The sequence below is a fragment of the Dipodomys ordii genome, unplaced genomic scaffold (genome assembly GCF_000151885.1).
Source record: "Dipodomys ordii isolate 6190 unplaced genomic scaffold, Dord_2.0 Scaffold41, whole genome shotgun sequence".
Taxonomy (NCBI): domain Eukaryota; kingdom Metazoa; phylum Chordata; class Mammalia; order Rodentia; family Heteromyidae; genus Dipodomys; species Dipodomys ordii.
This window is the reverse complement of record NW_012267257.1, coordinates 5,642,481-5,668,114: the sequence shown is the minus strand read 5'-3', so window position 1 is coordinate 5,668,114 and position 25,634 is coordinate 5,642,481. Positions and strand designations below refer to the sequence as shown.

At 33.3% G+C, this 25,634-nt stretch overlaps 1 protein-coding gene across 1 annotated transcript in view; it reads right to left on the bottom strand.

The window, feature by feature from the left end:
• Window positions 1-25,634, bottom strand: part of Hcn1 (hyperpolarization activated cyclic nucleotide gated potassium channel 1) — a 285,400-nt gene that overhangs the window by 65,597 nt on the left and 194,169 nt on the right. Inside the window, exon 4 of the mRNA XM_013018567.1 lies at window positions 9,575-9,793. Coding sequence (XP_012874021.1) covers window positions 9,575-9,793 — 219 coding nt within the window. The remainder of the gene's footprint in view (window positions 1-9,574; window positions 9,794-25,634) is intronic.

The window sequence follows — 25,634 nt, the reverse complement described above, 5'->3', positions numbered from 1 at the left end:
TGTGTACACAGCCCCAAGAACTTAAACTTAAGCAAAGTAAACTTTTTGCAGTGAAAAGTTATGTATATTCACACACTGCCAATTTACATCTTCTTTTACAAACACATGTAATTAATCAGAGAATGATTTATTTAATTATCCTAGTCATTAGATGCTTCAATGGTTCCAAGATCAAACTTTTTGTACAGATTTTAAAAATCTTACAATTTTAATTCTGGCTCACAGTTCATGTCTTATGGTGTGTTTGGTAATGTAAGAAAAATATAAAGTCTGGTTCTCAAAGTACTTTTGGGGGTGAAAACTAAAGTCAGCAATTACCAAGATATTCCTTCAAAGTACATTGGGCTGGAAAAGAAGAAAGGTAGTCAGTTGTAAGAATGAAGGAAATGATTTAATCTCTTTGTACTTAGATATATTTTTAATCTCTAAAATATGAATTGAGAATAAAATGAGTAACAAAGCAGAAAATCCAGGCATCTCAGTACAACACACACCTAAAATATGATCGGACAGATTTTTTTTTCTCTCCACATCTCTCCATTTATTTGGAGGTAATTTAGCTATTTTAAATGAAGTCTTTTATAAGTCTGATGAGCTCCATGTAAACTCATGTAAACACTACGTTCCTGGTTATTATTTCTTAGTATTGTGTGAACTTAGAGTCCTGATAATATCAAAAAGTAGCCTGAAAATTAATTACTGCTTTACATGATTTTTAAAAATAAAATATGGCAATCTACTACTATTTTTGGTAGATTTTTTTCTGGTTGCTAATGGAAGCAATTTTGGCTGTGATCAAATAAAGAATATTTTATTAATTTTATGAAGTTTAGAAGTAGGATATCTCACTTGTTAATTAAAAAACAGAATTTCTTTGTAACTTTAATTTGTAAAACATAGCATATTCTTTTTTTTTCCTTAACATACAACTTTCCAGTACTTGCATACTGGGCCACTCTAATACTCTTGCCAGAAAGCAGGGAAGAATGAGCCATCTGCTCAAGAAGAAAGGATTAAGGAAAACATCCCTCACCTCTTAGGAAAACAACAACAACAACAACACAACAACAAAACTTTTAACATATTTCCACAAAATCAAATCCATTGTGAAGTTTCCTCAAATCCAATGTAATATTTCCAGGTATTAAATAGTGTTTACAACCTCTTGAAGAGTTTATAGAAAAATGTATATACATGATGCAGGCCATCGGAATCAAATATGTGAAAACAGTGGTTGTACCATGGAGGAAGAACATACAAAAGAAACAAAAATATATAATAGTACATTAAAAACAGCAACAAAGATAAAACACTATGAAACAGGTACTTAAAAAGAGTGGGATGGGGGGTCCAGAGGAAAGTGGTAGAGGAATGAAAAAGACAAAGAGGGGAGGAACGCAAACAAGAATCCAATGTATATTCTACAAAATTAAGAAGAGTGAGGGAAGAGGTATAGGGGATGGATGGATGAAAATGTTAAAAGAGACTGACATTGATTATGATACACTGTATTATGAAATGGACTCATTATCTTACTCATGTAACTGTAACTCCTCTGTAGCAATAAAAATATATATTAAATAAAAAAGAATCAATTTTCCCCTCTTACCTTAGAAATATGAAAGGTTGCTGTTAATATTAAAATTTATTCCTTTATTTCAGTAAAAAAGGTACACTGTATTTAACACAATTTGTTAAATGTCAACACCTCTGTACAACTACCCACAGATAATAATAAATAAAAAATGATCAGTGGGTAAAAAAATACAAGTTTTTAGAAAGATTATTAAAATTTTGCTTTTAAGTACTTAAAAACTGAAAGAGAATCTCCACAAATTATGTACCATTTCAATTAAAAATAAAATATTTGGGTAATTGGTAAAGAAACATTCTCTTCAGATCTGGGCTGAATAATTAATATCACCTTCTTCACCTTCTTTTTCTACCCTGTGTAATATTTCCCCCTAATAAAATCAAACTCTTTCTTGTGTGTGTGTATGTGTTTTTTTTTCTGTTTTTGTTTTTGTTTTGTTTTGTTTTTGTCGGTCGTGGTCCTTGAACGCTGAGCTTGGGCGCTGTCCCTCAGCTCTTCAGCTCAAGGCTATAGCTCTACCACTTGAGCTACAACACCACTTCTGGTTTTCTGGTAGTTTATTGGAGATAAGAGTTTGACGAACTTTTCTGCCCGGGTTGGCTTTGAACCCCAATCCTCAGATCTCAGCCTCCTGAGTAGCTAGGATTACAGGCGTGAGCCACCAGCGCCCGGCTTCTTTCTTGTGTTTTTGAAGTTAATATTAGTCCATTTGATTAATGGCCAAATATTAGGCCATTTTTCATTTTCTTTATTCTATTTTGAATACTGTTTAATTCATTAAAATTAAAATCAGTGATTTTTATTATCACAACCCTTCCATCTCAAATTCCTAGTAGATTTTCATTGCATTTAGAGTGAAATACAAGATGCTGAACTAGGCCTGCAGGGTCTCCTAATCTGATCCCTGTGGGTCTCTTTTATCTCATATCACCTTTACCAAACTTTAGTTCTTGAAGTATGGCAAGTCTTTTTATACAACCATATTTTTGCCCATTCATCTTACTCTAAAATTTCCCTCCTCCTCTTTAGATCCCTTTACAAATAAAATTTCTTCTCCCTTCTAACTCCAATGTGGATAAAGACACTGACTTTATTTCCTTCAGTAGCAGTTTAAAGCATTTTTTATTCTATATCACTTTCTACAAATCTTGTTAATGGATGTTTTTACCCTTTCTTCCCCACACATTATACTATGTGATAATATGTGACTTAAGGTGAGATGTTATTTTTATTTGTTTATGCCCAGCATGGAGAACCAAGCCTAACATATATGTATGCATTCAACAGATATGCATTTAATATATCAAATTTTAAATGGCCAGGTCCTGGTGATTCATGCCTGCATTCCTAGCTACTCAGGAAGCTGAGATATGAGGATCACAGTTCAAAGCCATCCCAAGCAGAAGTCCTTGTGAGTCTCTTATCTTCATTCAAAAACTGGAAGTGACACTTTGACTCAAAGTGGTAGAATGCTAACTTTGAGTCAAAGATCTCAGGGACAATGCCCAGTCTGAGTTTAAGCCCCATGAAAATTATCTGGAACATAACTCACATTAGATTTTACTCTGAAGACTAATTTGATACTGATTTCTAATAAAATAATGTTATTTCCCGTGGTTTTAATATTAGAGTTCTTTCTACATATAATGTTGAAGTTCTTGCTTAATACGCTCATATTCATAATTTTATTGGAAAATGTTTATGATCTAATGCATCTGACCATAAAAACTTATAATCTAGGCAGGACAGTAGTACAAAATATCTCACTATGGTTCTGATCGCTTTTCTTAAGGCATAATTCTAATTGTACATACTATCACTAATATTTTGCAATGCACATCCATCTTATCACTCTAGCATTCAAAACTATTATTAGAAGAAATACACTTTTTGTTTTTCTCAAATATTTCTTTCAAAATAGGATGATTTTGCTTCATTTGCATTAAACAGCTAAATAGTCTCCACATATCTCTATCATTGACCATTGCACATTTTATTCCTTAACTTCTGGGACTCCTTTCAAAAGTGGAGCTTTTTTTAGGTCATTTCTCCCTTGGCGATTATGTCTGCTGATTTCTTCATGATCCTTCAAGGCCTATTTCCAATGCATCCCAGTGATCCTGATAATCAATCTCAAATTATATTCAGAATGAGAGGATCAGTTTTAGTCACAGAGCCTCTCATCAGGTCACCTGTGAAAGTGCTTCATGAAGCACTTAATCTTATGATGTATAAGATACAAATACACTAAAAGCAAATTCTTGAAAGAGAAATTGAGTTGGTTTTTGTCCAAAAAGTCAAACACATAAAAAAATCAAATCCATCTATCAACCAATAAAAGAATACAGGAAATGCAATTCAACTTTAGAGCTACTTAAGAAGCTGTTTTATGTGTTCTAAATAATAAATAGAGATGTTAGAGAACTAACAAAAGCATACTGAGGACAAATTTTAACACTTCCTACAGTTCTGAAAATATGGATGCCTCCAATATACATGTGAACATTTTAATCATGGAACACAGAGTCATAGTATGGAAATCATCACTGTAGAGAAAGGGTACACATCTCTCTAGGCATATCTCAAATATTAAATATGAGAATCACTGAGATAAATGATTAATAACTAGAAAAATATTTTTTTCTCTTTAGAATCAAACTTCTGTACTTTACTTGCTTTAGTTTTTACAACAGACTTAGCTAAAGTCAATTTGTTCTTCCAGATGAGAAGATGTAAAATATTTGTAGCCGAACAAGTGATTAGCAAGCAGTAAAAGTGATAACACAAGGTTAGCATTGTATCTCACAGAGATTCTCAGTTCTAAGATTGGCCTGGCCTGACCACATATAGAAGTACTACCAATTTAACATAAAACATATATTAATTTCAGTTCCCAGGATGCACAGTCTGCATTGATTATTCACAGATATTTTCTGCACTAATTAACAAGCCATGTGGGAGTTGTGCTCATGGTATTTTCGTTTGTGAAATAAGAAAAATGCATTTATGAATTAGGAAGAAAACCAAGAAAAACTGTTTCCTGTTGAATGGACATGGATTTCAGATTTATCTTTTCTTATTAAGAATGATCCAATTGAAAATTAGAGAATCAAATAAATTTTCATTTAATTACTATGTATATATGATTTTCTTTTTTTTTTTTTTGTTTTTTTTTTTTTGGGTCCGGTCATGGGCCCTGAACTCTGGGCCTGGGCACTGTCCCTCAGCTCTTCAGCTCAAGGCCAGTGCTCTACCAATTGAGCCACAGTGCCACTTCCAGCTTTTTTCTTTTTGCTTATGTGGTGCTGAGGAATCGAACCCAGGGCCTCATGCATGCAAGGCAAGCGCTCTACCACTGAGCCACCTTCCCAGCCCATGATTTTCTTAAGTCAATACCATCATAAATTTTAAATCCTCTTTTCTGAAATTAAATACCCCATGAAAATCAGAAAAGTACAGTAGTGGTTTCATTTAAAGAGAAAGAGGTGAAAACCAGGATGTAACTTTGGGTTCAATGCCATGAGTTGGGATAAAACATACAACAGCAAAGATGCAAATGTTCCTAACATGGTATTTATATTTCCTTTGGACAAAGATAGTATACACAGAACTCAGAATATTGTAGGTAGGAATGGTCTGGGAGACATATAGCTTTCCAAAAGAAAAATGAAGTGTGAGCCTTGGAGAAGGTGAGCAAGGAAAGTAAAAGTGTAGCAGAAGGATTTCTTGTGTTTGTAAAGGACAATGATTAGTTTCCTGGAAGAGATTCTTAAGAGTTTAGAAGCTGATCTGCTCTACCATTCATCCAAATCCTCTTTAGATCTCACCAAGTGAAATAGAATTCAATAGATCTCACATAGTGCACAAAAGATTTCATATGGAATATATCACTTGTAACCAGCAACAGACCCACTCAGAAACATCTGCTTAGTACATCTGCCGGTCAGATTTGAATTGTTTCTTACCTCCTCTTAACGCTTCCGTTCTATCCTAGAAAGATAACACCTTCTACTTAGGTTTATGATAGGAGGGAGGAAAGAGACTATGAGCCAATCATCTTTTGTTACTCTGAGCTTCTAGCCCCTAAAAAACTATAAGTTGAATTTGTGAAGAACTGAATTTTCTCAGGAAAGATAAAATTCATCAAATTAAAAATAGACATTTTCACCCCAAATTAAAACTGCTTTGGTTCTGTCTAAAGTTGAGTTTGTTCAGTACAGTTAAAGAAACTATTGAAATTTCTTGTAATGCATACAGGATAAGTGTAGACACATTTTAAATACTACTTTCACACCATAGGTCTTCCTGAGAAAATGGTAGAATGGAGTTATATGAAATATAAAATATGATAACCCATGAGATCATAAGTATTTCTTTTGATTGAAATGAAATTTTAATCTTCAATGCCACATAAAGATTATCAGATGCATCTAGCCAAAAAAGAAAACTAAACATCAGAATGATAGTGGTGGTATTGATGAAAATGATGGTGTAAATGTGATAGCCCTGTCATATTTTAGCACTGAAATATCATTTAGTTAAAGGTCTCACAATTAATAATTTATGCTACTAGTTATGATGATAGAGATACACAGACACAGAAAGTTCCCTGGGAAGGATGACATTTCAAATAAAATTTCAAAGAATGGGATTTCAAAATAAAACAATGGGCTTATGACTTGGACCAGATCAAACCTGATCAACCTGTTTACTTACGCCAGTGTGATAAATGATATAACTCAGTGCAATGTTACTGCAAAAAAATAGTACAGCTTGCTTTGATTACATAGAAATGTTATCACTGGCTATCAAGAAGTAAAACATAATACCAATATTAATTATACAGGAATTAGTGACAGAGTTTCAAGATACCTAAAGGGAATTATTAAACATGAGAATAATTAAGTAGTTCTCCCAGCACTTAAATAGAGTTATCTTATGATTCAGTGACTCTACTCCTAAGTGTATACTCAAAAGAAAATAGATACTCAAACAAATACTATTGCAGAAATGTTAGTAGTACTATTTATAGTAGGCAAAGGTGGGTAGAAACATCTCAAAAGTCTATCAACCATTTAATGAATAAATCATGTCATTCATTATGATAATAATTAGTCATAAAATGGAAAATATTGATAGATAGGAATGAATCTTATAAGATTTTTTTTTTCTTTTTGTCGGTCGTGGGGCTTGAACTCTGGGCCTGGGCGCAGTCCAGCTCTCCAGCTCAAGGCGAGCGCTCTACCACTTGAGCTACAGCGCCACTTCCAGTTTTCTGGTGGTTTATTGGAGATAGGAGTCTCACGGTCTCTCCTGCCAGGGCTGGCTTTGAACTGCGATCCTCAGATCTCAGCCTCCTGAGTAGCTAGGATTACAGGCGTGAGCCACCAGCGCCCGGCTTATCTTATCAGATTTTTAACGAAATATTCAGAACCAGGAAACTGAGACACAAAATTGACTAATAATTGACCTCTAGTAAAGAAAGATGATATGAGGAATGACTACAGGGTTCTTCTTGATGAAGGGAACATGTTTTAGAACTAGAGATACTGGTAGCACAATATGAGAATAGACAAATCATCAACAATTTTATACTGCAAAGCAGCCAATGGTGACTTTGAGATTATGGCAATTTCATTTAAGCAAAAACTGATTTGGCAAAGAAGTCAAATGGCCAAATCACAGAAGAAGCTCTCATTCAACCATACATTATTCAGAGAAATAAAGAAACCCTGTAATATTGCTAGAACGCTAGAAGTTTTATATATATATATATATATATATATATATGCATGTATGTATGTATGTATATATATCATAAAAGTATGATTGTGAATATCTGTGTAAGAATAGTAATGATTCTGACTAAAAATAAATGCAGTTGGGCTGGGAAGGTGGCTCAGTGGTAGAGTGCTTGTCTTGCATTCATGAGGCCCTGGGCTCGATTCCTGAACACTGCATAAGCAGAAAAAGCAGGAAGTAGTGCTGTGGCTCAACTGGTAGAGCACTAGCCTTGAGCTGAAGAGATGAGGGACAGTGCCCAGGCCCAGAGTTGAGGCCTTACCACCGACAAAATAATAAATACAGTAAGGTAGAACTCAATTTACTGGCAGATCTTGGTTATAAGACAGATAACTATATATATCTATATGTCAATATATAGATATATATATATAGATAGATAGATAGATAGATCCCTCAGCACCACATAAGCAGAAAAAAGCCAGAGTGGCACTGTGGCTCATGCGGTAGGGCGCTAACCTTGAGCTGAAGAGCTGAAGGACAGCGCTGAGGGATAGCTGAGGGGCTATTCCAGTTTCCTTGCTCTGTAACAAGCATTTGTCAGATTAACAACTTTATAACTTGAAATGCAACAAAATTAACAATATTTTTACATATAAATGTCTCTGATGAGACTAGAGGTTTGGATCGAGTGATACACCACTCACCTAGCAAACTCTATGCCCTGACTTCAATCCTCATGCTAGGCAAAAAATAAAAATAAGAATTATGATTGTAGTGTTACATAAATTTTGTCCCTGAATTAAATTTGGCCTATATGGCTTCCTCAACCCAGTAAATTAGGATTCATTTACTATGCCAGACAATGCTAAACAGTGAAATTCTGAAAATCTGTTTAAGACAATATAAACCAGTGGAGCAGAAAAAAATCAGAAAGGATTGCTTTTACATATAGCCAAAAGAAAGTAAGAAAAGGCAAGACTGTAAGCCCAAAGTCCATTTGAGTTTATCAATTTTAGTTAAATTCAATAGAATATAGACTCTTCTCTCTTATTATGCTTTTTGTTCTTTACAATTTAATTGGAGCTTTCATTTCAAAAAACTTTAAATCAGTTTTGATGGCTCCACTTTTCATTACTTGACTACTAAAATACCATCTTTCTCACTTTAATGGTTTGTGGCAGTGTAATATATTGAAGGGAAATAAAATACCTAGGTTCTTTTTCCTTATTGTGTGATTATAGTTTGAAGATTTCTGTAAGTAAAGCCACAGCTAAAATAATGTTCAGTTGTTTAAAAAATAATTGAAATAAAGATATTATCAGTTGGCACATGTATTCGAGACCATTTTAAGGACAACTTTCAGAAATGCTCTTTTGGAAAGTGAATGTCGTGTTTTGTCAGGAGAAAGAGAGCCATGCTAAGACACTAAGAGAAGTCTTTATTATTAAATAGACTAATAAAACTCTTATACATTTTTCAACTATAAAATACTTTTGATTTTTCAGAATTGATTTTTATTATTTTTATTATTATTTATTGATTTTTTCTAGGAATTTTAGTAGTGTACAATGATCTAATATTTAACTCCTCAATGTAATTAAGTACATATTTTTAATGCACTGAATCAATCATTGCAGAAACTTACTTTAGTCCCTCTCTTTTTCAGAAAAGTTTTAAACAGCCATCATTTTAATTAACACATTGCAAATAAGAATACATGATAGCAGCTGTTAACATGCATTTTTAAGATTCTGGGGTGTGGTAAGTTATCTAGATATAAGTACAACATATGCTCAGCTAAGTGTGTGAATTGTAATAGAAATTAAGATTATAGCATGCAGAGAGAGGTTCTACAGTGGGATCTGTTCCTATTGGGTCACTGATGTCCTTCTAACCTATACTAGAGAGGGTTATAATTATATAATATTGAAATATCCCTTTGAAATGTGATATATTTTGAACAATAATAACACATTACATTAGCTTCATACATTTTAAGACACATAGCTATGATTGTAGATCTATTTTTTAATTGATTAGTCCAGAAAGGAATTAAAAATAAATGAGTACTATTAGGATCATGAGAAAACCTCAAAATATCAAAACAGATTGTTTTCTAATTTTAAGCATGTTAACTCATTAAAATTTTGATCAGAGATCGTTTGAGTAGCTTTAAGACAATTAACTGAACTTAGTAAGTAGTGTATTGAAGATATGAGAGATAAAACAAAATACCTTCTCTTGATATTGCCGCCTGGAAGAATCCAATGACTGGATTAAAGCTGTCGCGTGGCCCACAAACATGGCATAGCAAGTTGCTCCCACGATCATACTGAGCATGGTGATCCATAGATCGGACATGCTGACTGGGGCTTGGGCTCCATACCCAATGCACAGCATGTGACTCATCGCCTTGAAGAGTGCGTAGGAATACTGCTTTCCCCAGGAATCATTCTAGAACATAAGAGGGAAAAACAACCAGAGCGAGCCATTAGGATAGCAGAATGAAAGTATGATTTTACTAAGTCCCAACTCAGCAGTCTGGTCTGCAGTGTGTCTAAGTCATATCTGGGTCCAGATTAACAGCAGTAAGATCAGTGGCAGCAAAATTAGCAATCAACGAGACAAGAATGGCTCCCCTTGCCAGCAGGGAGAGCACTCATGGTGATCAGCTTGCTAGCCAGGATTCTATCCCTGTACTATTACATAAATATCAAAGTTGTCACTTAAATTCCCTGACAATGCATGTGACATTCAGGCAATAACCTTTGCTGATAATTTTTAAAAAGAAGTGTATACACACATTTTAATAAGTAAAGTGAGAAGTTAGAATTTTTCCAAATACATAAGTAACAATATTTTAAAAATTAGCAATGAATTGAAACAGGCATTTCTTAAAAGAGACCCACAAACACATGGAAAATATGCTCATCATCATTTAATCATGAACCAATCTAAGAACCAATAAGAATGGTTATTACTCCAAAAGATTAAACAGATATAAAGTACTTGGAAGAGCAATAATGAGCATATAAACTTATAAGTTGGTACTTTGGGTAATGTGGAAGTGAGTACAAATGTATTAACTGAGATATGGTAGACTCAAGGGAAAGTTCAAATAATGTAGTTCCTTAAAAAGTCAAAGTCAAAATTCAACAAAATAAACACCAGGAAAGAGTACTTGAAAGGGTTGGAAGGGTACTTGAAATGTCAAGGGACAGAGATATACTAATGAAGAGAAGAAGAGGGTTGGAAGTGAGAAGTTGGAAGTGAGAACACAGGCAAGAACTCAATGTATATCCTACAAAATAAAAGTGAAGGAAAGGGTGGTTTGGGAAGGATAGGTAAGAATGTTGAAAGAGTGACACTGATCAAGAGGATCATTCACATCATCAAGATGATGGTTTGTTAAATGGCAAGTACTCTGTACAACTAAAGATAATAAAACATTAAAATTAAAACAGTGCTGGCAAGAATGTGGGAAAATGATGACTTTTGCAGTGTTTATGGAATTATAAATAAGCACACTATTATGGAAAACAGAATGGAATTTTCACAAAAAATTTAAAATAGAGCCTCATCTGATCTAGCAATCCCACTTGGTGGTAAATACCTAAGGAAAATCAAATATTATGTGGAAGAAATATCTTCAGTCTCATGTTTATTGCAACAGGTTTTACAAAAACCAAAGAAATGGTCATTAGGCTCATCACCTGATGAATGCATAAAGAGAATATGGTGCATCTATGTGATGGAGCATGTTTACCTTGATTTAAACATTATGCCATATATTACTATATTAAAATGATTACACAGTACCCATTAATAGGTATAATTTTTAATTGTTTTAAATTAGTTATGCCATATATTCCTGTATTAAAATGATTACACAGTATCCATGAATAGGTATAATTTTTAATTTTTTTAAATTAGTTATAAAGTAAATTAAAAATGTCCTTCACTGCATATTGACTGTACACTTGTGTTTGTTTCTAGGTGAAATATTTTCATGTTTCTAATCTATTTGACTATATTTAGGATGAAACCTTATGGCTTTATTTACAGCGATGTTTTAGTTTATGTTAAATTTTATGTAAAACAAAAACATACTTTAAGCTACAAGTAGCAATTAAAGTGAACTACTTAGGTGTAGGAATTTGAATAAGATCTTGGGATAAATAGGTAAAACTCCGGATATTCAATGATGGATGCAAGACCATCAGAGTCATTGGAAAGACAGTATTGTTAAGAATAGTCCTCAAATTCAGAAAATTCCTACGTATCCAGACATGAGGCAACTGAGAAATACACGTAAGTGTTGAAGCATCAAAAGAGTAGAAAGATAATTAAGTGATGATAACAGAAGTGCAAAAAAAGTACCTCTTCCAGGTAGGGTCCCAAATTTTATATCAGTTATAGCAATTCCAAGTAGGCAGAAATTACATTAAGGGTTAGGACAAAAAATAGAATATAGTAACATTTTCTGATGTCACAAGAGTAGCATGACAAGTTGCTAATTCCTGAGACTGTTCATTTGCATGTATCATATTATCCTCTGTTTATGAGAACACTGTCAGAGTAATAAATGGTTGGTCTTTATAGATTTCACAGTATCAAAGTATGATATAAATAGAGCAAGTTTTTCACAACTAATGGTCCAAATAGAAATATCATTGCTAAAAGTATGAATTTGATTTTTGTATGCTATAAAGTACATTCCCTAGTATTACTACAAACATAAACATTGTGATTGTCCCTGAGGAGAGGGGTTTTACTGAAAGAAAATTTGTCGATCATGGGGCTTGAACTCTGGGATGAGCACTGTCCCTCAGCTTTTCAGCTCAAGGCTAGCACTCTACCACTTGAGCCACAGTGCCACTTCCTCAAAGAAAACTTTATATGATACTTTAGGAAGACAAATATAAGGAAACTGACTCAATTTGGTCAACTCTAGTACTCTTCAGCAGGAATATGTATACCTACCATTCCTAAGGCTACCTGGGGCAAATATAAGACAAACTTAATGAAGGTTAAAATGGAAACCATCAAATAGAATATGTGTTAAAATACATATAGTTAAATAAATTATATATGCATACATAAATAGTATGTTATGTACCATTATATATAATTACATTTATATTATTATACAACACAGACAATATATGATATATTTTACACATAACAAATTATATATTTTTGTACATATATGTATATGTGCATACATGTATGTACCTATGTGTGTGTAAATGTATCAATAGTTCTCTATATTATAAGAAAAAACAAAGCAAACGTAAGACTGCAAAATATGGTAGTAAACTAAGCTACTAAATAGTTGTTTGATTTGATGACTGTACAACTTGATACACATTAACTTTATATCTTTATATTTGTTGGAAAATAGTACATTATTTCCCTTCATTTTGCATAATGCATACGCCTTTGATTCTTGAATTTAAATATCTCCAGCAATAATGTTTAAAAAAAAAATCTCATACAGAGTTGTTTGCCAGTGACTCAGGCCTGTAATCCTAGTTACTAGGGATGTTAAAATATGAGGACTGCGATTTGAAGCCAGCCAGGGAAGGAAAGTCTGTGACACTCTGATTTCTAATTAACCACCAAAAAAGGCAGAAGCAGAGCTGAAGATCAAATGATAGAGTATTAGACTGAGCAAAAAGCTCAGTCAGGGACAGTAGACAAACTCTTAGTTCAAGCCCCAGGCCCAGCACACACACACACACACACACACACACACACACACACACACTCACAGACATGCAAATAACCTTATATTATTTTTCTGTTGGAAAAGTATATTTATTTTTGAGATAGTCCTGTGATCCACATGCAAACATTTGTACTCCTTTGTAATACAGGTAGATTAAAATGGCTGTTAACAAACTATAGAAATGATCCCTGAAAGTAAGCAAAGTAAGCTAGACTCAGAAACATAAGCTGCATGCGTTCCCTCATTTGTAATAACTAGAATATGTTTAAGGTAGTCTTAATAGAGGATCCAGAGTACCTCAATAGCTATATGGATATGACTATATAAAATAATGCTTATCAAAATGAACTCCAAGAAATGGAAACAAGTGATTTTTATTGTACTGTGCACAGTTATTTCTTTTTTCTTTCTTTTTCCCTCTTTGGTTTATTCACTGTTGTCATTTTTTTATTTCTCTACCTTTTTTTTGACTTGTATATAGGTTTATCTGATTTGGGGATGGCAATCACAGAAATAGTGGGACAAGGTGTAATCTAATTCAGCAATTTGTTCCTAGGTCAATTTAGGCTTAAAATCCTACGTGTACTTTTGCTGAATTCAGTGATGATGAAAAACAACAAAATTAACAGTAACTAGGTTTGTAAATAAAAATTTAATGATGCTTAATATCATAAATATTTTTCTCATATTTAGTTTAATGTATATTATTTTAAAATAAAAATCATACAATCTAAAGCATGGCATTTTTGTTAACCCATTTTGTACCAAGATTTCACTGATATTTCCTATTAAATCTCAAAATTATCATACTTTAATATTTTAAGTTTCAAGTTTTATATTTGAAAGATTTCATTTTTTTTTTTTGTCATGGGGCTTGAACTCTGGGCCTGGGCACTGTCCCTCAGCTCTTCAGCTCAAGGCGATTATCATACTTTAATATTTTAAGCTTCAAGTTTTATATTTGAAAGATTTCATGTTTTTTTTTTTTGTCGGTCGTGGGGCTTGAACTCTGGGCCTGGGCACTGTCCCTCAGCTCTTCAGCTCAAGGCGAGCGCTCTACCACTTGAGCTACAGCGCCACTTCCAGTTTTCTGGTGGTTTTATTGGAGATAGGAGTCTCACGGTCTTTCCTGCCAGGGCTGGTTTTGAACCGCGATCCTCAGATCTCAGCCTCCTGAGCAGCTAGGATTACAGGAGTGAGCCACCAGCGCCCGTCTGATTTCATATTTTTATTTCAATTTTAAGTGAACTTTCAAGTATAATTACCTAGTCAAGGAAATCAAAATATTTTTCATAGGACCTCATTGTATAAGTAAATATGAACAAATTTATATCTGTTTGTCTGTAAAATTTCATATATTTTGTAAGTTTGCACATGTATATACTATATAAAGCTATACAGTGTAAGAAATAAGTATTAGCATTCTCTTTGTGAGGTATTATTACATCAACTTCTTATTCTTTCCAACAGTCAGCAAACCTGATATGATATTAGAGTTCTATGATAGAAACTTAGAGAAATTAAGAAATTTGCTCAAGACTACACACTTATAGATGTCACAGACTGAATCCAAGAAGAGCTGAACAAACACCATTATAAATTTTGTTCATTCTAACTGCTATAGACATTACTCTCTGGAGTATTTATGTGAATCAGTCATAATAATTATAATTCAAAAGAAATCCCTACTACACCTCAATTAAATTTAGAGCAAATAATGCAACGTTTTGATTACAATTTTTAAAAAATGCTCAGGGAGAAAGTTCCTTGTTGACTTTGAAGACAATATTTGGCCATAATATTGTTCTTTCTTTGTATGAGAGTTTTGTATTAGAGTCTTCCTCTCTCTACCTCTCTTGAAAGCCTAGGATTAGAAATCTGTAAGCCAGGCCCAAAGAAACATAGGTCCCATGGTTTCCCTTATCCTGTTATTTAATAAGAGTACTTCTCTGAAAGGAAATGCTTGCCTGGGGCTTTATCTTCTACAGTTTGGATGGACAACAATATCATATATCTTAAGCATTATTATTTATTATTTAAAATCATTTCATTGGTTTTAATCAGGCTACTTCATACTATTGATCATCTTTTTATTTTATTATCAATTATTTAATTTTGCTACTGCATGATTGGAGCTTATTGGCCATGTTCAAATCTTCTAAAAACCCAGAGTAAAATTAAAGTAAGTATGAAGTCACAATTCATTTTCTATGTTAAATATTTGTTCTTAATAAACAAATGTCCTTCTGCCTGATACATAAAAGAAGCTGCAAAGTGAAGAATGACTTTTCAGTACTTGTGGATAGACCTTCAGTGTTTATTTTCAGTTTTTATATAGTAGTACTTATTAACAATTAATTTTGGTTAATATAAATTTTATTCTATCATAAGAAAGAATAAACCATTGGAATTTCATTCTAGAAAATCTACATGTAAATCAATTTATATGAAATATGGTACCATGTTGAAAAAATCTCACTTATTTTAATGACAAAATAAAAATAATAGAAAAGTCTGACAGAGGAAAATGCTATAAATTGAAGGGCTAAGAAAATTATAAGTTTACCAATTCTAGCTACATAAAAATATTTGGACGAATAAATTTATTAATAGTATGTGTGAATTTAACAAGAATTGTATAGTATTTTCTGCTCCCAGGCCCAATAAACCTAATTACAAATATGTACATGAGAATATTACTAAAATCTAATTTTCACAGAATGATATCTCTAATATAAAACTTTAAAGCATGGAAAAATAAAATATGTGTATTGATAAGATTATGTAGCACTTGGTTATCTGGTTGAGTTATATATAGTCACAATATGCATGCAATCTCTCAACAAATTGTAAAATTCTCCCTTAGTAATTTTAAAATTATTCCTTAACATATTTTGTTATTTTGATAGGATGGTCCAAATTTCCCTCCTTTTTCTGACCAAAGAGATTTGCTAGCAAATGTATTTCAGAATTTCCATTATTACAGGATGGAAATATACATATGTACATATATGAAAATTATATATATTGAGAGATATTTGTATATTTAATATTAAGCTCTCAATATACAAAAGAAGACAAGATGTTCAGATGTACATTTTATGTTACTCTAATGAACAATGCATCTTCAGTTGTATTGTTTTACCCATGAATTGGAAAACAAACAAATATATAAAAATCATTCCCTATGTGCTTGCAAGTATTATTTTCATTAGATTTGAATGATCATAATAATGAGCATAACACAACAACAAAACATTGAGTGGATGGTTTTACAGATCATTTTTTATAAATGCCTTATTAGTCCTGATTATTATAATAACCTTGTATTAGCTAGATTAGCTTCTATTAACTTCATTTTACTGGTGAAGATAAAGTTTCTGATTTTATTAACATGTTCATGGTAAGTAGCAGCATCTCTTCACTATATCTCTGGCTTACTATTGAAAATAGAATAAATATCAAGCTTATCTGTGCTATCTGGACTCTGTCCCCATATATCTCTCTTAAGAGGGATAAAAATCAACTATGGTCTGTTTAAACCATATCCATTTCAATAGCATAAGGTAAATAATTATTTCAATCACCAGGACACATGCTGTCACATTCAGTATGATCTGTGCTGTTCAACATCACCAAAAGAGTTCTTGTTTTAAGTATGGGCTCAGAGGAGATGAGCAGCTCACTGTATTTTATAGAAAAAAAGGAACCCTTTTTCTCAAGTTTCTTCAGTCATGAATATTCAAATGAATAATTGATTAAAGCGATTTCAATACTTTAAAAAGTCTTATTAATAGTTAAGTGATTACACAAATGAGCAATGATGCATGTTACTAAACTCAAAAGGCATGACCTCAAATTCCAGACAAACAAGAACATCCTTCAATTACAAGTAATGCTAGAACTTGGTGTATTGATTATCCAATCTAACAAGATAAGCCTAGGAAATCCTCTACTGTGTAAGGGTGTGTAAAAACGGAAGAAAGTATTGAGCATTTACAGTTATTTTTAGAAGCCTAACTCCCAACTTAAAACTCTTTTCCTGTGATGCAATTTAGTATATTCTTAGTAGCTAAAAAATTCTGTGTCAGTTACTCCTCTGAGAGAATATCCTTTTTTGAATTCTAAGTCTAGATAATCCTTATACAAATTTAAGTTTTAGAAATGCATAGCCTCCTTTATCTCATGTACAACTTCACAGAAAATCCTAATACGAAATGATTCTTGAGTATCAAGATACAACTTCTTAGGTAAAGAGTAAAGCAAAATGCCTTTTTATTCCTACTTAGAAAAATGTTTAATTCCTAGAAAACTTAGTAGTGTCTTACAAAAGATTTCTCCTCTTACATTTAGCTTTGTGTATGTGTGTGTGTGTGTGTGTGTGTGTGTGCATATGTAAGAAAAAGACAGAAGAGACAAAGAATGATTAGAGAGCAATACAGAGAAAGGAAGAGAGAAAGAGCCTTCTTTCCAAGGTTATGATGATTTCTCAGTCATAGCCCTGAATTGAAATGAAACTAAGTTGAAATTGGTATAATCAGACACAGAAAGAATATGTGAAACATGTTTTTTAATTCTGTTTTTTGTCTTTTTAGTTTCTAAGATTTTATTTTATCAGGCTTCAAGACTAGTAAAATAAAATGGTGATTCTTGCATAATTTCTATAGATGAGTTCCATTAAATTCTCTAAAATCAGAACAAAATACATAGATAAATGTCCCATATCCAGCCATGCATTGCTAACCAAAGAAAATGATGTGAAACAGGTTCCCATCAAACAATATACTATTTTTTAAAATCATGTTAATGAGGATATCTTATCTAAAATAGAAAAGAAAACTAGGATTATCCTATTTCGAAGAAATAAGTAGTTTTTACTGCATTTCTGATAGCAAACAAAAGATAATAGAAAGGTAAATGTGAACCAACTAATATTAAAATCCATTATGAGGGATTAGTTTTCCAGAATGAATAATAAATGAGAAAGGTAATCAAATGGCCAAGAAATGGAGCTTTCCCAAATTCTTCCACAGAATTATGATCAGCTTTCAAATATAATACTATCTAATGCTAATATCATCTCTGTCTGTACACTTTGATTGTGAAGCATAATAATATAGGTTTGCGGAAGGGAGCACAATACTTTGATTTCTCTAGAACTACATCTTAGAATATCAACTTTGCCAAAATTGGAAGATTATCCTCGAAGAACACACTCAGACAGTGAATCTTGCCTTAACTTCTTTGGCATAGAAGAAAACAGGACTATGGTTCATTGGCAAAGGTGGTGTCTTAATAATTAACAGTATGCACTTCTTAGTCAATAGGGATTGTTCAGGAAAAGAAGTAAACATTAAAACTTAATGATTTCGCCTGTGTATCACTTTCACATCTCATGACAAATTTTTCCATGCTAGCTCTAAAATGATTTCTTTGCTCCATTGATTCAATAGCTTTTCATCTCCACATTTCTCTAAGCATTACAAACAATAAAAGTATCTGTATCTATAAAGGTGTGAGAATACATGTATTTCCACCCTAGGCCTCGAAGACGGAAAGGTTAGTGGTATCCCTCATGTACAACTGACATGATGCCCACAGTTCTGTGTATAGGCAGGCACAGTAATAAACCTGGGGGAGACAAGAACTCTCACATCAAAGAAGAGACATAGAGGGAGGTATCCAGTTCCCCAAGCAGGGGATCAACACTGAAGATATCCACAGCTACTCAAAGATATCTCCCTTAACTTCTGAGAAGCTTGAAATTAACTCCATTGAATCTCTCTCTTTAAGGCAAGAAAATAATCTCAATGTTGATGACTCTGTAAAACTCATATTTAAGTTTCTATACATAGATTTTAAAACTCATTATCCAAATATTTTCCATCCATGGCCTAGAGGTTTTATGGATGATGCCAATAGGGTTCAATGCTGGCTCACAAACTAAAATTTAGTGAACAGGTTAGCCCAGGGAAGAGAGAACATGGAAGCATATAATGACAAATTGTTTAAGGGAGAAAAAAAAACTATCAGATAGTTACAGGTGTACTGATGTCAGGTCAGGATATTATTGGCTTGACTCCATCTACCATTGGAAATATAATGTGTGCTTAATTTCCTCCTCATATTTATGATGCAGCTATATGCTACCTCTCTTTCTCTCACAATTTTTCCCTTCTATCTCCACCCATAAATTGTATAGTTCATTTTCAACATAATGTCCAGAGCTTGGCTTACCTCATTTGACATGATTTGCTCTAGGTCCATCATTTCCCTGTAAATGACATAATATTATTCTTTCTAATGGCTGTGCAAAATTCTATTGTATATAGGTACCATTTTGTGGATCCACTTATCTACTGTAGGATATCTGAAGTCTGCTTCTAAACTTAAGGAAATCAGGATCTCTCATTGAAATGCAGAATATTTCCAATATGCTTGAAATATGAACTTTAAAACTAATGAAATTTAACATATGTCTTTAGCTCTCTGATCAACTGTTCTCTGAACTGATATCAACTGTTCTTTCAATTTTATATCAGCATATATTTAAATAATGACATAAAATTGAAATAATACCACATATTTGAAATTTGTTAGATATTGTCTTTCTCATGAATACTTATGAGGAAGTCAGGATCACTGGCTAATTTTTCAGATACACACTGTCCTCACATTATTTGCTTTCAGGAGGAAAGCAAATGTCTCTTTACAATGATAAATTTGTACTTTATGCATGAAGTTAAATTTGGAAATGCCATTGTAATAATGTACATATTATCCATATATTTTTTTCCTGGACACAAAGATGGAATGTATACCGGGTATATATCATCTGGAAAGCTACCTAGCACAATTTGGTCTGGGTAATCTTAGGTGAGGATAAAAAATCTAGCATTTGCATTAGAAGTAAAAACTTGGTTCGATTACTCAAATACATAGATATGTGGCTAGCCTTGCGGGGGGTGGGGAATAGTGCTTAAACTTCTGGTGAGAAAAAAATGGATGCTAAACCTAAAAGTTGAAGTTTTATTTATAGGGTTTTCTTATTAAGTCTGATCATTTCTGCACATATTAACAATTGAAAACAAGACAGAGCTATTTCTACTTTTTAAACAATTTATTAGATAAGATTATCCTCATTTTGCTCTAATTTTTTAAAGGTAGAGAACAAAAGAAGTTTCTTCTCATAAGAATACAGTAGATGGGCTGGGAAGGTGGCTCAGTGGTAGAGTGCTTGTCTTGCATTCATGAGGCCTTGGGTTCGATCCCTCAGCACCACATAAGCAGAAGTGGCGCTGTGGCTCAAGTGGTAGAGAGCAAGCCTTGAGCTGAAGATATGAGAGACAGTGCCCAGGTCCAGAGTTCAGGCCCCAGGACCACCACCACCAACAACAATAACAACAACAACAAAGGAATGCAGTAGAAATCACTTGGCATAAAGGGCACTGAATCTTACCCTTCCAGTTTCTATTCCCCTCCTACCACTCCTCATGCCTCCTCACTCCTCAAACTAGAAAAGTAGAGACCATGCAAATGATGCAAAACATATTGCAAATGTTGCATTACATATTGCAATATCTGATTGTCTATCCCAGAATCATTCTTATGTATAGACCAAAATAATGAAATATATTTAAATTTGGTAAAATTTGAATTTAGTTTGCCAACAACCCTGAATAATTTTGACACAGTATAAGGCTTAAACCCCTGTAATAAAAACAATATTTTGAATTTTTTCTTACAGTTATATCAGGCACAAGAATGTATGTAAAATTTTTTACCAGATTATATATTATTGGTGTATGATTTAAGGTGTTACTTAGTTATACCTATATTGCTATATGTACAACTAATTAAACAAATGGTCCCTAATAACTTTCTTTTCTTACTACTATGTTCATGAAATACTTGTGTAATAGTTTAGTGTCTAAACAAACAACAGAAAGTCTCCAAGAAATATTTTATTTTTAATTTACTCTTTTGCACTAAGGTTGCAGTTAGAGGTGAGATTTATAGTTTGGATTTACATATTCCTATAATATTTGACCTCTAAAGTACTATTTTGTTATGCAATAGCTATTATAGAGGTCATGTTATATCAAGTTAAATGTCTAAAATAAATTCAAGGTAATTATTTCTAGCAGGTGAATTACAAGAATCCATTGTAATAATGTTAATTGTGACTCCTAAACAAACAAAAAATTCAGGCCTTTTTGAATTAATCAAAAACAAAAAATAAATAAAACAATAGGCTCTCCAAAGCCAGCTATGATCAAATTAATCTGACTAAATAGATAAAAGCAGCTTCCTTAAGAGTTACCCAAGGTATCATTAGTGCAGAGAAAAAAAAAATCAAGGTCATGATCAAGGTATAAGACTTCATGGTGGAAAATTTCAATCCTCTAAATAATTCCCAGAAAAGAAACCAAAAGCTAGAGGAACAAAAAACAAGATTAAAAATTTTTGTTTGGGCCTGGTGCTGGTAGCTCTTGCCTGTAATCCTAGCTACTCAGGAGGCTGAGATCTGAGGATTGTGGTTCAAAGCCAGCCCGGGCAGGAAAGTGTGGGACTCTTATCTCCAATAAACCACCAGAAAACCAGAAGTGGTGCTGTGGCTCAAGTGGTAGAGTGCTCACCTTGAGCTGAAGAGCTCAGGGACAGCACCCAGGCCCAGAGTTCAAGCCCCAGGACCAAAAAATAAATAAAAAGTTTGGATTATTAGCAAAATAAGAAAAAAGTGGAAATTCTGAATATGATGACCAATATATACTTACAAGTTAAGTTGGACCAGGTTGAAAGTTGGAGGTGGGCATGAAATGTGGCTTACTAGAATGAGGTAATGTTTATTATCACAAAGTTTAAATCCAAAAAAGAAGGCACCTCAAAACACTAATGTACATACATATATATATATATATGTATACACACATATGACATATATATATATAATATATTATATATATATCAAGAAGAAAAACCAATGGACTATAAATTGCTAATATGAATAGATACAAGTATATTATTGCTATATGTTAATCTTCTCTTTGTATATTGCAGAAGAGAAAATGATCATAGTGTGTACTATATTAAAATGCAAGCAAAAGTGAGACACAATATTCATTAAATTGAAGTTATTTAATAATGCATGCAAATCTAATAATAAAGATATGTTTGCTCCTATCTAGTTCTTTCTACTTACTTCCTTTGAGAGTATGATATCACAGAGTTCATCTGAGCTAAGATAATGTGATAGCATTAATGGACTTACAATAAGACTAAGTAATCTAGTTTTTCCTAAATGACATGTTGGTACGAGAAAACAACCATATGTTTAAACTGGCAAACACATGAGGAAAATAATACCACATTTTTCCATTAATATCTGATACTGATAAATCAATATAATTACCAACAGCTGGATTCTAAGATTAAAACAGATGTGGAAAAATAAAGCAAACACAACTGTAGAAATGGAAGCAAACACTATGTTAATGGGTATCAGCCAACTGGGAATTGCTTCTTTCAGCAAAAGATGCAAAACTGCAAGCCAGTTTACCTGTGAAATATTCTAATAGTTCTCTGAAAGAATACTTTAATTCAGAGATTTATATGTTATTCTAATTGCCACTACTCTACCTCAATCCTGAAGTACTATCAGAGCCTAACTTGGGCATGAGCACTGGACAGAATGGTATCTCCGGACTCCTTTGCATATATATATGTGTGTGTACACTAGAAAGTACAAATGATGGAGAAGTCAGTGCTTTTTCTTAGTATCTTCCTGAGACATTTTTAGGAAAAAAACATTGTTTAGGATCAATTTTGGGGACGCTCCAAGTATGATACACTATGACAGTATACTTGTGTATTTCATTAAATCTAAAGTGAATGTGAGTATCCAGAAAAAGTGAATAAATGAATTACATATCCTGAATTTTCTATGATACAGCTAATAGGATTGGACCATCTCATGAAAATAATAGAAAAGTTTGTCAAGTAGCTTTTTATCCATTACTTGCAAGCAACTAATGGCAAGTATAAGAAACCAATTTCTTAAGTAGTTGAGACCCTCAAAGAGGTTGATCCTTTCAGTTTTGGGAGGAAGTAATAAACAATAGCCCTGTAAGCAGGCATCCAAAGGTGTTCTTATCTAACAGGCTAGGACAATCAAGCATAGGAAGTTACTATGAAATTTGAATGCGTGAATGTTTTCATAGAAATATTTAAAATGAGGTATAGGTGCTAGAAATCAATTTGTCTCTCTGTATTGTTAAATTAATATTTATACCTTAAAGAGCCTCTCAATATATTTTAATTTTAACCTAAAGATTTTTTCTTTACATAGTAAACTGTAACCTGACCACATGTAAATAGCCTCTAACCATTCACAAACAGGTAAGTCTTTCAACCATGTTGAAATATGGCAAATTAGAACTATAACCCATTGGGCTGCTTGTGCATAACTTCCTTTTCTGTTTGTCACTTCTTTTTCCCTGACTATAAATGCAGCCTGCTACGTGCGAGGGAAGGGCACAGTTTTTTATTTTTATTTTTGAAAAATGAAGACAGATGTTTATTTCAAGTTAAAAAACTAAGCAAATGATACAAACATTTTCATCTTCAAAACAAAGCTTTTTCTTTAAATAAAACAAACAAAATATCTACGAAATGATATTTTAGAAGTATTCATGTAAGTGGTTAAAAATTACAGTATAGCAAAGTAAGAGAATAAAAGAAAACTGAAGATGATGGTTGTCTATCTCTTTAGGGCTACAAAGGGATGTAATAAAGACAGTTACACAAAGAATGCTGAATAAATAGTGTGTGGGTAGTTGTTTGACCCTCATTTCTTAGCCCCACACATGTGTGTGTGTGCATGCACACATGCATGCACGTGTGTGTGTGCACACACACACACACACACACACACACACACACACACACACACATTGCATGTAGGAAATAGCCTGCAATGAAAAGTTCTTTGTTGGTTACCACCATTCATCATGGGCTGCCTGAAACCAGATTTTGCTCTCAGCTATTACTCTCTACAAGAAAAATATTGAGCTCCTTGGTTGGAAGATGCCTTCCTATCTTGAGGCAGGAAATTAATAAAGAGGGCTGGATTCTGAGTTGGTGGAGCAGGCCTGTAATCCAAGGGAAATTGAGCAACACCAACCTGATCCACATAGTGAGACTGTCTCAAAACAAAGAAAAACCTAAAAGCAAAACTGTAGAGGCATTGTCAGTACAGTCAGAACATAAGTATACTGTTAACACAGTCTAAAGCTGGTGCTGAAAGCACAAAGAGGTCAGCTTCAAGGCATACCATAGCCAGTGTGCGATGATTGGACATCAACAAGAACAATAACCAGGGTTAACTGAAACAAGCTGATTTTGTAAGGATGGTTGAATTACAAAGTTAATTTTAAAAAAAATAATTGAGGATAGCTTGGTGCTGGTGGCTCATGCCAATAATCCTGGCTACTCAGGAGGTTGAGATCTCAGGCTCATGGTTTGAAGTCAGCTCCAGCAGGAAAGTCCTTGAGACTCTTATTTCCAATAAATCACAGAAAAATAAAAAAAAGAAATGGTGCTGTGGGCTCAAATGTCAGAGTGATAGCCTTGAGCAAAAAGAATCTCAGGGACAGCATTCAGGCCCAGAGTTCAAGACCCAGGAACAGCAAGAAATAAAGGTTAATAAAGAGGGAGAGAGGGAAAGAGAGGTGGGAAGGAGAGAAGAGAAGAGACAGGAGATTTACACTCTAATTCAAATCTGTCACCTAGATTTGTTGTAATTTGTTCTTCTTTTGGCAGCCAATAAACATTTAATTAATGAATCCACAAGACCTTTAACAAATTAATTCTGTGGCTACAAATGTCCTCCAGATCTACAAGTACATCAAGTATATTTTGTCACTTCACCTTCAGAACATCTCTCAACTTTTAAAACAGAAGTTGGCAAGAACAGATATTTTGTCTTCATACTCATACATGTGTTTTCTCTTTTCTTTTTGTTCCCTACAATTTCTATTGCTTATTGTGCTGCATTTTTTTTTAAATTGTGAGAATACCGAACAGAGGAGTTACAATTACATGGGCAAGATAAGGAGTACATTTCTTATCAAGCATTATTGCCTCCTCTTTGTTTTCCCTTCCCATATCTTGCCATACTACCCTTACTTCCCCCACCTAATCCTCCACCCCCCCACCAAAGTTGTAAAGTTCGTTTTTGACATAACATCTTGTACATCTCATTGTTGCAATGGGTCCACCTGTATCCTTAGTTAAACGATTTGTTTTTGCCATTCCCCTCCACAAGTTATACCAACATCAAATACAGTGAAAACAGGGGCTATACCATGGGGGAGGGACAAAAAAAACAAAGAAATCATCTTATAAATATGTTAGAAACAGTTGCATGAAAGAGAAAAACATTTGAATACTTATCTTGGGGTTCATTCCCCTAACATCAACTTATCTGACCTTTTCTGCTTGACTCAGACATATACTAGTTATTGCAAATAAGGGAAACCATGGGACCTATGTTTCTTTGGGCCT